Source organism: Cetorhinus maximus, chromosome 9, assembly GCF_964194155.1.
Source record: "Cetorhinus maximus chromosome 9, sCetMax3.hap1.1, whole genome shotgun sequence".
NCBI classification, from domain to species: Eukaryota; Metazoa; Chordata; class Chondrichthyes; order Lamniformes; family Cetorhinidae; genus Cetorhinus; species Cetorhinus maximus.
This window is the reverse complement of record NC_135887.1, coordinates 119506556-119520487: the sequence shown is the minus strand read 5'-3', so window position 1 is coordinate 119520487 and position 13932 is coordinate 119506556. Positions and strand designations below refer to the sequence as shown.

The 13932-nt window shown below is 37.9% G+C and overlaps 1 protein-coding gene across 2 annotated transcripts in view; it reads left to right on the top strand.

Annotated features, from left to right (window-relative positions):
* Positions 1-13932, top strand: part of cstf3 (cleavage stimulation factor, 3' pre-RNA, subunit 3) — a 107308-nt gene that overhangs the window by 10693 nt on the left and 82683 nt on the right. For both annotated transcript variants that reach the window (XM_078549462.1, XM_078549461.1), the window contains exons 2-3: positions 5445-5546; positions 5726-5821. In XM_078549462.1, the coding sequence (XP_078405588.1) occupies positions 5445-5546; positions 5726-5821 (198 nt within the window). The remainder of the gene's footprint in view (positions 1-5444; positions 5547-5725; positions 5822-13932) is intronic.

Sequence of the window (13932 nt, the reverse complement as noted above, 5' to 3'; positions counted from 1 at the left end):
TCTCCACCCACCTAACCAAACTTTTGATCTCATTCTGGAGTCGACAGCTATCCTCTTCTATATCAATTACACGGCCAATTTTTGTGTCATCTGCAAATTTCCCAATCATGCCTCCCACTTTTAAGTCCAAATCATTAATATATACAACAAACAGCATGGGCCCCCATCACTGAGCTCTGTGGAACACCGCTGGAAACCATTTTCCATTCACGAAAACATCCATCGACCATTACCCTTTGTTTCCTGTCACTGAACCAATTTTGGATCCAACCTGCCACCTTCTGTATCCCATGAGATCTCATTTTTCTGACCAGTCGGCCAAGTGGGAGGGGCCTTGTCAAATGCCTTACTGCCATCCATGTGTCTACTGCACTGCCCTCATCAATCCTCCTTGCTACTTCCTCAACAAAAATTCTATTTAAGTTAGTAAGACACCATCTTCCCCTAACAAATCCATGCTGACTATCCCTGATCAATTCATGCCTTCCTAAGTGGCAGTTTATCCTGTCTCAGAATTGTTTCCAATGATTAGCCCACTGCTGAAGTCAGACGGACTGGCCTATAATTTTCTGGCTTATCCCTCGCACCTTTTTTAAATAATGGTACAACATTCGCTGACCTCCAATTCTCTGGGTCCTCGCCTGTATCTAGTGAGGACTGGAAAATGATCCTCAGAGCATCTGCTATTTCCTCCCTTGCTTCCTTCAACAACCTGGAATACAATCCATCTAGCCCTGGTGATTTACCCATCTTTAGGGATGCCAGTCCCCTCCAGTATCTTCTCTCTCTATGCCTATTGTATCTAATATTTCTCTCACCTCTTTAGCTAGCATGTCTGCATCATCCCTCTCTTTAGTGAAGACAGAGAGAAAGTACTCATTGAGAACTTTGCCCACATCTTCTGCATCAACCCATAAGTTACCATATACATCTCTGATAGGCCCTATCTTTTCCTTAGTCGCTCTCTTGCTCTTAATGTACTGGTCAAACATATTTATTGTGGCAGGTTAAATCAAAGAAAATCCTAAATTGTTGCCTAATTGACAAATAGTGATCAGGACTGGAATTGATTTGCCCTCAATTAACCTTGGCTTGCAAGAGCAAATATATTCCTCCACCACTGCATCAGCTGATGGATCTAATCACAGACCTTTATGGCGTGTATGGCTCCAACATCACTGGACAGACTTGATGAGCCATAATAGAAAATTACATTTTTTTAGGTTAATTTAATTTGTCAGCCTCACTGAGATAGGAGGTAAACCACCATGTCGCAGAGGCATCCTTGTATAACATATGACATGGGATACATCGATAAATACATTTACACCTCAAATTTAACATTCTCATCTGTTCAAATCCCTTCATGACATTTCTCCTCCCCACCTCCAGCCTCTCCCAGTCCTAAAACCTTCCAAGTTTCTCCGATTTTAGTCTTGTCTGCATCTCCTATTCCACTGGTGACAATGCCTTCAACCATCTAGGAATAAGCTGCATTGTAGTTGGGTGCAAGTTTATGCAGCTCAGTGATTGTGATGCCCCCTGGCGGTTATATAAATACTAACATTTGTTGTGAGAGTTCCCACCTAAGTGATGATCATTTAGCTGTAATCAGGACCACCAGCAGCTAATAGTACTCTACCCCAGCATGGAGACAACATTTTAACAATAATAGAGGAAAAACTAACAAATTATTTTCTAGGTAGCGCTGATTATTCTTTCAACATTTGTGCTTTTTTTGAATTCCTTAAGTTTGCCTTCAAACCTGTAAATGGTTTGATTTGTATGGAAAAACTGAGTTGATTCCACTAAGTTGTAGCAATTACCAAAATGTCATTGTTCCCAAAGTTGACAACCAGTTTGAGTCTGATATATAAAGGTGTGATTACACTGTAATCAATTATAGTATAATTTTAGTATCATTACAATGTTAAATCTGGAGTAAAGCTTTAAACCAGCTGTAGTTCAGTGGTATGAGACACTTTGGAGTATGACACTGCATGGGTTATAGCATTTGTGCAGTGCCAAATTGAATGAACGAGTGTTCAGGGATCACTTTTACATCCTAGGCATTTTTCAAATTATTTGGTTAATTTAAATGTTCAGTACCATTTTAAATGTTAAGTTTTAACAGTTCAGGAGGAATTCTCCTGGGCAAAGGAATTAATCAATTGAAATTGAGCAATAAAAATGGAGTAATTCCTGTATGGAATCCATGCCATTACTTGCCTCAGGCTTGTACAGTTTGTACTTGCACTGGTTACTTTTTTTTCGCACCACTGGCAGCAACACTTTAGTGCAGATGTTCACAACTCCCTTTAAACGAGCAATAACATTAAATTGCCATTAAGTTGCATAAAGTGTTTTATGAAGTCATTTTCAAAATCCTAGTCTTTTTAGTTGTCAGGTTGTACACCAGATAAATTTGAATGCAGTATTTTAAAATGGGAGGTGAGGCGAATAATGGGAGTTGGCTGTCTCAATTATGACTTTCTCCTTTCTCAAAGCAATGAGTGATAGCATTTAGCAGGTGAGGGGAGAAACTCAGTTCATATTTGTGCATTGACTATGGTCAATTTGGGGTGGAAGTGATATGCTTGGGCTATTGGAGCAAAGTTGGCTAATGGGAGCCGCATTAACTCTTTTATGGTTAGGTTTAGACTTCGAATTTGCTTATTGTTTCCTCTTTATAACTTCAAGACTTGAAGTAAATCTGGATTGGATTGCAGTTTGCAGAATTTGATTTGGAAAATGATAGTTAGATTTGCCTGAATTTTCATATTCTGTTTTTGTAGAGTAATCTAGATTATTGGTTTGACTCAAAGCTTGTGCATGTATCATAGAGCTTTGAGCAGTATTGGTCAAATACCTTATTGCTTTTATGAGGAGCAGAGAATAACTTTGATTTCATTATTATGGCTATAACTCGACAGATCGGGAAAGATCTTTGAAATTTGTGTCCCCTATCCCACCAGAATTATTTCTCTCAATCCCCCCGTAACCCCATTGTGGGTCACAAAGCTCATTGCCTTGGGATTTCTGGAGTTGTGTTTTTGTCTCTAACTGGACCATAACTGTCAGCTTGGGGTCTGGCACATATATTGTCGAGTCCAGGTGTAAACTTTCAAAGCTGCAGTAGTATGGCGAAAAAGGCCCCAAATGTTTGGTGTTTTCAAACACCACCAACTTTCATAAGTGATTTCCTTCATCACACCTTTTTCTTTCTCTAAAGTAGACATGGTCTGAACTAGCTGTGTAACTCATTTCTACTGCTGAGCAGAAACCTTTGGAGTTTTCATTTGGCCCATCCATTTCCATCTTCCCCTATAACCATCAAAATGACAGTAAATAGAGACATCTATGTCAGTATGCATTATGTAATTTTAAGACAATTATCTTATTAATTTTGACTTTCAGCCCTTTAGTCAATTAAGTTAGAGGCTACTTTTCTCTTAGTTATCTCCCCTCCCATCTTTCCTGAAAGCATCAACTCCATCCTTGGTGATGGTGCACAGACAGTAGATTCCATCTAGTATCTCCCTTGTTATCCTTATTCATGTGCCTTGATGGTGAGTCACAGCAGGATTTTTGACCAATCAGGGCATCACGCAATTGTGTTCTCCCCTGATGCTCTCTCTCTCTCTCAAACACACTTTTCCAACGAAAGGCTTTTTTCTTTTTTTCTCTTGTCTCATTCTGCCTTGCCCCTACTATCATCTTCCCCAAGTACACAGTTATGGCAAAGATCAGCTAATTCAGGACAGACTTAGCATTGAATATGGGAAAGGCATGGTCTCAATGGTTTAGTTACTCACTGAGCTAATGGGGAGCTGCAAATTTAAAATATGCCAGAAATTACTTAATTTTAAACAGTCTCTGTGTGTTACCATTTGTGTACAAACTGTTCAGGCACTTGAACCGGTATTGATCCTTTCCTTCTAAGCCAAGTCCAGTTGAAGTGCCCTTACGTGTGAGATGCAATTTAATTCATCGGGCACCAGCATGGGTTTGAACCTGGACATGAGTAGTTGTGTGCTGTTCAGTCCCCCAGCCTGATCTGCAATTTAATTAATCATGGCCGATCTGTTTCATAACTCCGTTTTCCTTTGCTCCATGCCTTTAGAAACCCTTATAAGAACATAAAAATCTGTCGATTTCTCTCTTGAAATCTTCAATTGACCCAAGATCCACAGTCTTTTGGAAAGAGTGCCAGATTGTTACTAGCGTTTTTTGTGTAGGGTAGCTTCCCAAGTTCACTCCTGAATGCCTAACTCGAATTTCATGATTATGCCCTCTTGTTTTGAATTCCATCACAAGAGAAAAGATTCTCTTAACCCTAATGACTGACTTTATTTTAAATTTCTTGATTAGATAACTCCGCAATCTTGTATACTCATGGGGCTACAAGCCAAGCTTGTCATTTGTCCTCATAATTTAATCCTTTAAACGTTGATATTTTGGTGAATTTGCGCATCTGCGCATCACCGCCTCCCTGATTTGCACTGCCCAGAACTGAATGCAGCACTTGGGTTCTGACCCACACTCTCCACAACTAAAGCATTATTTCTTCCCCTTTTTTGTTTTCTGGCCCTGAGATAAATCAATATTCCATCAAGATTTTTGTTTTTTTGTATCTGTGTTTTGCGAACATGGAACTCCTCCAAAGTTCCTAATTCTTAATGTTTAAAAATATTACTTTTCTGGGATGCAAAGTGTGTGATCTCACATCAAACTCCCATTCTTGCCCACTCATTTAACCTGTATATCCCTTTGTAACTTCCTGCATCCATTACACTAGCTATGTCTCCAATTTGAGTGTCCTCTCAACTGCAGCTACCTGTTCTGTATAGCTTAGCACTTGCAGAAGAAAATCATGCCATCAAGGGGACTAACTATAAAAGTGATTACTTGAGAGGTTGTGAACACTGGCGTGCAATCTTGGTTGGCTTATGTGGATTTTAATTATTTGAGGATACAAGAGATTTTAAGTTGCTAGTATTGAAAAGGGGTGTTTTAGTTGAGGAATGCTTATACTTTCAAGGTTGTTTAAAACCTTGATCTTAATCTTTGCAGGAAATGTTTTGGCACTGCTTTAATTTTTTCAGATCTACAAAAGCTTGATTTGCTAAGGCAGATCACACAAATCCAAAAATACTGAATATGCATTAAATCCATCCATTCTCAATTAATTTTAATTACAGTACTGTTGACTGCTCTGCTGTAATCACAAGTCTATACTTTAGTGACATTGGTGATTTTAAATGTGAAAATTGTATCCCTACTATTAATTTTGAGGTAGTTTATTGCAAAGATATTTATTGCAGTTTGCTGCTTGACTGGATGTAGCTCCCATTTTTTGTGATGCGGACAATATTTGAAATATTGTTTATAAAGCTGCTAAGAGTGGTTCAAATGGTGTAAGTTTATACTTTCTCTCTCCACAGGCTCCAGAGTATGTTCCTGAAAAAGTGAAGAAGGCAGAAAAGAAATTAGAAGAAAATCCATATGACCTTGATGCATGGAGCATTCTCATACGAGAGGCACAGGTTTAGTGAAATAGGGTTATGTTTGCTTATTATACAGTTCAAAAACTTGCACAATATGATTTTTCAAACAGTTGTGAAATTGCCTCTTACTGAGATGACTGGGGAGTAAATCATCAAAGCTTCTTATTGCATATTTTTAAATGCTGTAAAAAATTATTTTTGATGGTTTTTACTTTTAGAACCAACCCATAGACAAAGCGCGGAAGACCTATGAGCGACTTGTCACCCAGTTCCCAAGCTCTGGCAGATTCTGGAAACTATACATTGAAGCTGAGGTTAATACTTTTTTCTTCTCAATTTCATAGGTTAATTTTAAAGTAACATTCCCTGCTCCATGAAGTTCACACCAGTGAGTTATATTATACAATAATTTTAGGTGAATATTCAGACTTTAAAAGCTAAAGGTGGCCGGGACTTAATATTTGTAGATGCAGACTGTATTTCATGTAGGGATTTAAAACATTTTAAATGAAATTTTAATGTGTGGGCCTACTGCACACCAATGATTGTTGCATGTTGGAGTTGCAACAACATTAAAATAGTCTTTAATGGTATCTGATGTGCTTTGGCCTTTTATTCAGTTGTCATGTGTCTCTTTATTGCCTCCCGTGTCATTTCTTTAGAGTTCATTTATTCTGTTCACTCACAGTATCTTGTATTTAATAGTATATTATAAGGCTGAGGCATTTTATTTGCCAAAGAGACTCTTAACCTTTAATACTGTATTGTTTGTTTAATTTTTATTTCTGTTCTAGGACTAGCGTTGTTCTAATCAGCCTACAACTATTTCTAGCCTTGCTTTGTTTTGTTTAAAAATATATATGAAATAAATGCCCATATGCCAGACACAAAATCAAAAGGTTACGTCATTGAATGTGTCTTGATGTAATGAAATGAATGCTTTTGAGTAACATTATATTCAAGTCCTGGCTTAATAAACTGGTTAAATAAACAATCTTTATATTGTATAGTTAATATTACAGTGGTTTGTCATTTCTAATTTCATGAACATTAATGTGTTTGAAGAAATCGAGCCTTGAGACCAGGTCTTAACAGAAATTATTGCTGTTTCAGTCATAGTCCATACTGACTTTCAGCATCAGTTTCTTGCTGTATGAGATTGTTTTGGTGCAGAACATTGTCTAGTTTAAAACAAGATTTTGTCATGCCATGACATTTCAGCTGTCACTGTTGCACAAAAGCTGACTGTCTTTGAGGAGCAGGGCCTTAACAATAATTTAGGTCATATCTTAACATGATTCTTTACAAGCAATTTCATTGTCTTAGAGGCAGTGTCTGTCTTGAATGATAGTGTATTGCCCATCATCAACCTGTCATGACGTGAATTCAAAATACAGGATCGAGACTAACTTAATCACGACAATTACAAACTGATCCTTCCATAGTGTCGTTAAAAAAAACTTCAAAGCCCAGGCATATTTCCAGTTTCTTTTTAGTACTCTGAAATGCATGCAGTCTTCACAAATCTGGTAAGCAGCAATGCTACTAAGATGTTATCAGGTCAGTCAGTAGTTTTATTCATTCCTTGGCTATAGCTCTCATCAGATGCAATGTTGCTTTAATATTGTAGCAATCTTACAATAATATACAATCTGTGTCCTTATCAAAATTGGAATAATCCTCCCAACTGTAATTTTACATTAAAAATTTCTTTCTTTTCACAACATTGCCTGTTCTTTGTGTTTATGCAGTAGTCTTCATTTATTCATCTGGCATTTGTGTTTTTATGCACTATCTCCGATTTCTCTGTTTTCATTTTGTTCCAGGGTTCTGACTCACCCTATTTTTTTTAATCTTTTGAATTAGATGAATCTCAGCTCTGTCAATCAATTCGTTCCTGTTCATTTTCCATATGCCTTTTGCAGCCATACCACAATTTTGGTTGATCTTTAGTGCTTAAACATTCACCACAATGGAATTGGAGGTCTGTGGTTCAATTTGAGTTTCTGTTCTGAATTGAGCCAAGTGCAGTCTTGGGCTGAAAAGGATGGTGTAGCGAGAGAGCGCAGATGTCTCCTACCCTCTAATTGTGCCTGAAAACAGGTCCTTGGTGATTATTCGCCTAACCACAGCAAAATGCCATGATTTTTTACTATGGGTAGGATGAGGAATCAGGCCCTAGGCCTACCTCAGCTGGAGTGGGAATCAAACCCCTTACTGTTGGCATTAAGCTGATCTACACACTAGCTGCCTAGCTAACTGGTCCCCCATAAAATTGGTTAGAAAGCTACAATTAAGGGAGTGGTCAGTACTGGAAAATGGTGAGGTTACAACATATTTTGCGGGCATCTAAGATAGATTCAGGAGAGGGTGTGAAAAGCAGGCTAGTTTTAATCTGAAATTTCAATTGTCCGAGTAATCCCTAGCATAAATAGAGAATTATCTAAAGTAACAGCCCAACACTGTTCTTGTTTGGGTATTTTTTTGTGTAAGCAGTAACTTAGAATTTCACTTTTTTAAAGTAGAATTGACTAGCTTAAGAATAGCGCAAAATTCAAACTAGTAAATTGTACCTTGCATCTTTTCCATTACATACTGATTTCCTAGATGTATGTTAGATTCTATACAATAGGTTCTACCCACTTTGTTTTACACTTTCCTTTCAAACTTTCCCACATTTCTCCCAAAGACACTGCCTTGGGATTTAATTCCACAAATGTCCGTCAGCACCTGACTATTGGAGAGCCTTGACTGAATACCCTACAGATACCATAACGAAGCCTGATCTTGTCTTCACCAGATATCTCTGCACATGCATTACCCAGCAATGGTCACTGGAATTTTTGTGTATTCCGGGTGCCAGCACACAACAATTAACTGTTGCACAGACATCTTGGGAATCAGCATCACAATATACTGTACAGTTAAATAAAAATGATAATGTGAGTTTTGTTTGTGATTTCCTGGTGGTGGACTTCTAATTGCAGCAAAGCTGGTAATTGCTGTAAGTGAGTCTCAGCACTTGTACTATCCAGCCACTTCCAACATGGCACATATGCACAGAAACATTTGAGGGCAAGAAGATGGAAAGAAGAAACACTAAACAAAATTGTACAATGAAGTTTGCATTTCAGAATTTAGATAATTCTTCCATTTTGCTTGATAACTGTAGATAATCATTTCAGAATTTCATTTTACACCTGATATAGGTGCATCCCTATATATCTTAGACAACCACCATGCAGAATTTACAGAAAAGCACAACTATCAGACACATTTACACACAGAACCACATGGGCACACTGGAAGGCTCTATTTGTAATATCTGTTCTCGTATCCTTGCCAGTTGAGTATTTCAGGTAGCATGACAATGGGTTTGCATTATCGTGCAAGACCAAAGGTGAAGATACCCAATGATTTCATAGCAATGCTGCCCAGCTCATACATTTTGTGGTTGTAGTCTGATAGTTTTCAGAACTCGTGTCTGTTTTGTAGATGATGCTACAGCATGAGTATTATGGAAGTATCAGGGTAGATATTTTTAATGGAAAGGGCAAGTAGCATTAGGAGATTAGGTGCTACACTAGGTTGGGACACTTGTTTTTCACCTCGCATCAGCATATAAATCCGGTCTAAACTAGGGTGAAAGCGTTCTCCCTGCCAGTTTTCATGAGTTTGAGTGGCATCATTTAGTCAGCCTCAATCAAGTTCTAAATAGGAATTGGTCCACAGCATGTAACTGCATATAACTTGCTATAGAATTAGGGATCTGAATAACTGGAATAGAAAAATGAAAATTCAAACTAAAGTAGGTGTAGGTAACTGTTCTGCAGGTTGAGATGGAGGCACATTATTGCAGACTGAATTTTGTTCTGTATTTGTCTATTCTATTCAATGTCAGCCATGGAACAATTGGCAACACGAGTCAGAAGGTTGTGGATTCAAGTCCCACTCTGTGACTCGAGCAAAAAAGTCAAGGCCAATGCTCCAGTGCAGAACTGAGCTGTCAAAGGTGCTATCTTTCAGATGAGAGGTTAAACAGAGGCCCCTTCAGGATGTGAAAGATTCCATAATATTTTTGAAGATATGGGGTTAATATCTTAAATCTGGGTTAATATCTTCCACAGAGTGACAAACATTATCTGGTCGTTATCTCTTTGCTGGCTGCATGTGGGAGTTTTCTGTGTGCAAATTGGCTGCCACATTTCTCATGTTACAACAGTGACGATGCCTCAAAAAGTGCAAGCACTTTAGGATGTCTGATGGTTGTGAAAGATGCTATAAATGCAAATTTTTTTTCATCTTATCTACCCTAGAATTACTTAATGTAGGAAGTAGAGTAATATTTCATTTTGCAGCAGTGATATCCTTTACCATGAGCAGAGAAAAAAATACGGCAATTTACAAATTTTTTTAAACTTCCATGTGTAACTGACATTCAGTGCAAAACATTCTGAATTGTATCTGAGTATAGAATTATATTTTTTGATGAACTTCTAAATTTACATAGAATCCAGCTCTAAGTGACATAGTTTGTTGTCTAAAGCTTATTTCAATTCCATATCATTCAAAGTATTCAAAGACCACAACCAGTTGTGTTCTGTTAACTAAGATCCAACAAAACTACATCTTTCAATTTTCTAATTTTTATCGGCCACTAAATTGTAGGAACAGAAGTAGGCCTTGGCCCCTCAGTCCATTCATTGAGGTCATGGCTGAACTTTACCTCCATCTAGCCACCCATGGCTCTTTAACCTTTAATGCTGTCACCTATCAAAAAAGTCAGTCAGCCAGTTTTAAAAACTCCAGCCTCAACAGCATTTTGGGGAAAGAATTCCAAATTTCCGCGACACTTTTGAGTGACAAAATGCTTCCTGTCATCTCTCTTAAATGACCTGATCTCTGCTGCTGCCCCTCCAAAGTCTCAGATGCAGTCCCCAGAACTGAATGCAGTATGCCAATTGTGATTTAACTACAGCTTTATGTAACAACCTACACCCCTTTGTATTCCAGCCCCCTTGGGATACAGACCACCACACTTTTTTTGCACCTATCCACTAGCTTTGGACTTCCTCTGTTCCTTCACGGTTCCTGATTTCTCTCTATTTAGAAAATACTCTCATCTATCTTGGTCCAAAGTGGATGAACTTGCATTTCGACACAATGAACTCCATCTGATGCAGTTTTTCGCACTCGATGCTTTTCAACTTTTTGCTTCCTTCTACTCTTTACTGTTCCACCTAACTTGGTGGCACCAGCAAACTTAAATATGGGGCTTTCTACTCCTTCATCTAAGCCATTTCTCTGCTCTCAATTTGCCGGTAGATTGCGTTCAGAAGTTGCTACGGTTTTGATTTGTTTGATGCTATCATCACCACTAAGCTCACTGCATAATCTTGTATCCAAAAGAACAAAAGTGTCACTATAATTTGAGTAGTAAAAGCTTGTACATTTGCCAGCTTTAAATTTACTGAATGCATGTTTTACCTGACCTTTTTATTGTACAATTATTTTCAGAACATGAGGAAAGGTGGAAATTCACACACTATTCCTAAATGCATGCACTTCTTCTAGATGTAAAGAAGTAACATCAAATAAGATACAGGGTGAGGGAGAACTTAGAATGCCAAGTACATTTAACAGCTGAAAGATCAGACTATTGTCTTCCATCTGGTATATGTTTCAAACTTTCCCAATGCACTTAAATACCTTCTGAAATTGTTAGGGGCGAGGGAAGGAAAATGGGAATGAATTGAATGTGTGCAGTCTTTAATATAAACCCCTGTCTACTTCGACTTTTTTAGGAAGCGTGTAAAAACATGAGAAATGGAAGCAGGAATAGGCCATTTGACCTCTCTAACCTGCTCCAGCATTCAGTAAGGTCATGGCTAATCTGATTGCGGCCTTAAAATCACTTCCCTGTCTGCCCCCATAAATGAACATGCTGTATGACATGATTGTGGTTCTGCTTTTTGAAAATCATATGCTCTTGGTTACATTAAGCAAAAAAGTATTTTTAAAACAGACTATTCAGAATGAGTCATTTGCAAAATAGCATTATTTTGGTTGCAAAATCTCATGATTGTTTTATTTTACAGTTTGCATTTTTGCGGAACCCTTACTGTCTGATACCTTTTTCTATAACTGGGCTTTGAACTGTCAATGCCTGGAATCTTCATTTGAATATTGTTCCTTAGACTAATCCTATGATACATAATCTTATTAAAACTATTTGCACACTTCCTGTCTACAAAACCTTGCTTCCTGATACGTTTTAGCCACTTTTACTTGCCATTATGAATTAATGCCTCTCTATATGGGATCTGTCTGTGTAAACTTGCCATGCTGTAAAATATACTTTTTACCAGCGGTTGCACTGTAGTGCCTGTACTACAGACAAACTCCAATGCTCCAACCAACTCTCCTTTCTGCTTCCCAAATTGCTGTAAGTTGCTATTTAACTATATGAATAATAAAATAAAAGTATCTCAATAAGGACAGAATGTATGATGTCTTATTAAAACTCGTACATCTTTGTGCCCTGGTTCAATTATCTCCCATCCTAGATATAATCTTTCTTCACTTGAAGAGCACACTTGGTATTGTCTCCCCTTGTGTAATGTCACAAAAGATTGACTAATGTAATAGAAAATTTCTGCATTAGGTAAGCACAACTGATTTTTCTTTCACTGCCCCCCACTGTACTAATGATTACATTCTAGATAGATGAACAAGTACATAAATTGTATGTTTGATCCTTCCAAAGATGTAGATAAGGAATTACATTTGTGTGAACTTGTCTAATTCTTCAACAGAAGTCAATTGAGCTGACTAATTTTGGTAATACATTTACCTCCTATGATACCCCCCCACCTTGTATTTTCTGTTAGTTCGTTTCTATGGCTTCTGTAGACTGTGGGTATCAGATACAGTTGATGCAACTCAGCTGGGATAATGGTTAGTTTTATTTTGCCCTTCCTCATACATTGACAAGATTAGCGAGACTTAATTCTCTGCTGATTTCTCATGTGGGAAAGGCATTGGTTTCCTATGTGCAATTGCAGTGTTGCAGGACTATCCCAACTCAAGTTTTACAACTATAATTCATAAAATGTTATTAGTGCTTTATTTGGCTTTTTAAAAAATCTTGATCCTGATATCATTTACAGTCAAGAAGTTTTCAGCCATTATGGATGAATTGGATAAATCGATTTGAAGTGTCCTGCAACAGCAATGGGAATCAAACTATTTTAAAATTTCCGTAGTAAAACATTAATTTGTGCTTCTATCCAGATTCTAAAAGGAGTAAGGCTCTTTAGCAGCCATTTTCACGACTGCATTACTTGTTCACCTTGGTGGAGTCTAGGACGCTTTCTGTTGTCCTTATTCGGAGTATAATCCACTGAAGCAAAACCCCAAACACAATGACTGATCGGTTGGGCATTGGCCAACAACGGACAGACATCAGCAATAAAGGGATTGTTGATTTCATGATCAGTTCTTCCATTATAGAAAAAAACGGGGAGATATTTACAAATGATAAAAACACTGAATCTGAAATAACAGGAAATAGAAATATATTGGAGACCTGTCAGGAAGGGGGTCAGGGTAAGATAGGGAACATTAGTCCAGAATTTCCTGAATGTACATGGTTATCTATGGTGTAATGTTTGTTTTGCACTTTTAAGTCCCAGAGGATAAATGCATTATGCTACTATTCTTGGCACACCATAATTTCCTGAACTTTGTGCTTTTCTGCCTATGCCCCTTGCCAAAACTGCAAAATTGGTTTGTAGCCTTACCTCCAGTTAAGCCAGGTGCAATTGTTTTCTCTGGATCTACCCCAATTCTCTCACCTACACAACTTGGACTTACAAATAATGACATCACTGAATGCTATTAGTCAGAATAATTGATTACCATCATTAATTCTTAGTTATAATTCATCAAAATACTGCTTTTTCTTAGGTTGAATATATATTATGTACACAGGCCTGCACACACTGGCGAAAGTAAGAGTGGGAGAAATTTATTATGCCTGTTTTTTGGGTCCGAAACACTTGACATGTTGGCAGTGCATTCAAAAAAAAAAGGCTTGTGCCAAAATGAGCACCATCTGAATAATTCCTATGAGCTGAGGCAGCATGCCAGTTCTGGATCAATGTTCCTGATTGACGCTGGTGGTGGCACTTGGGTAAGTCTTAGGAGGCGGGGCAGGTGAATGGAGCTCACTGCTGTTGTGGAGCTAGGTAGAGCAAGAATGCAATAAAAACAAAGCACTGGAAACGTTCGGGTCAGGTAGCATCTGTGAAGAGAAATAGTTAACATTTTGGGTCACTGACCCTCCAACTTGAAATGTTAACTCTGTTTTTCTCCATAGGTGCTGCCTGACCAAGTATTTCAAGCATTCTCTGTTTTTATTTCA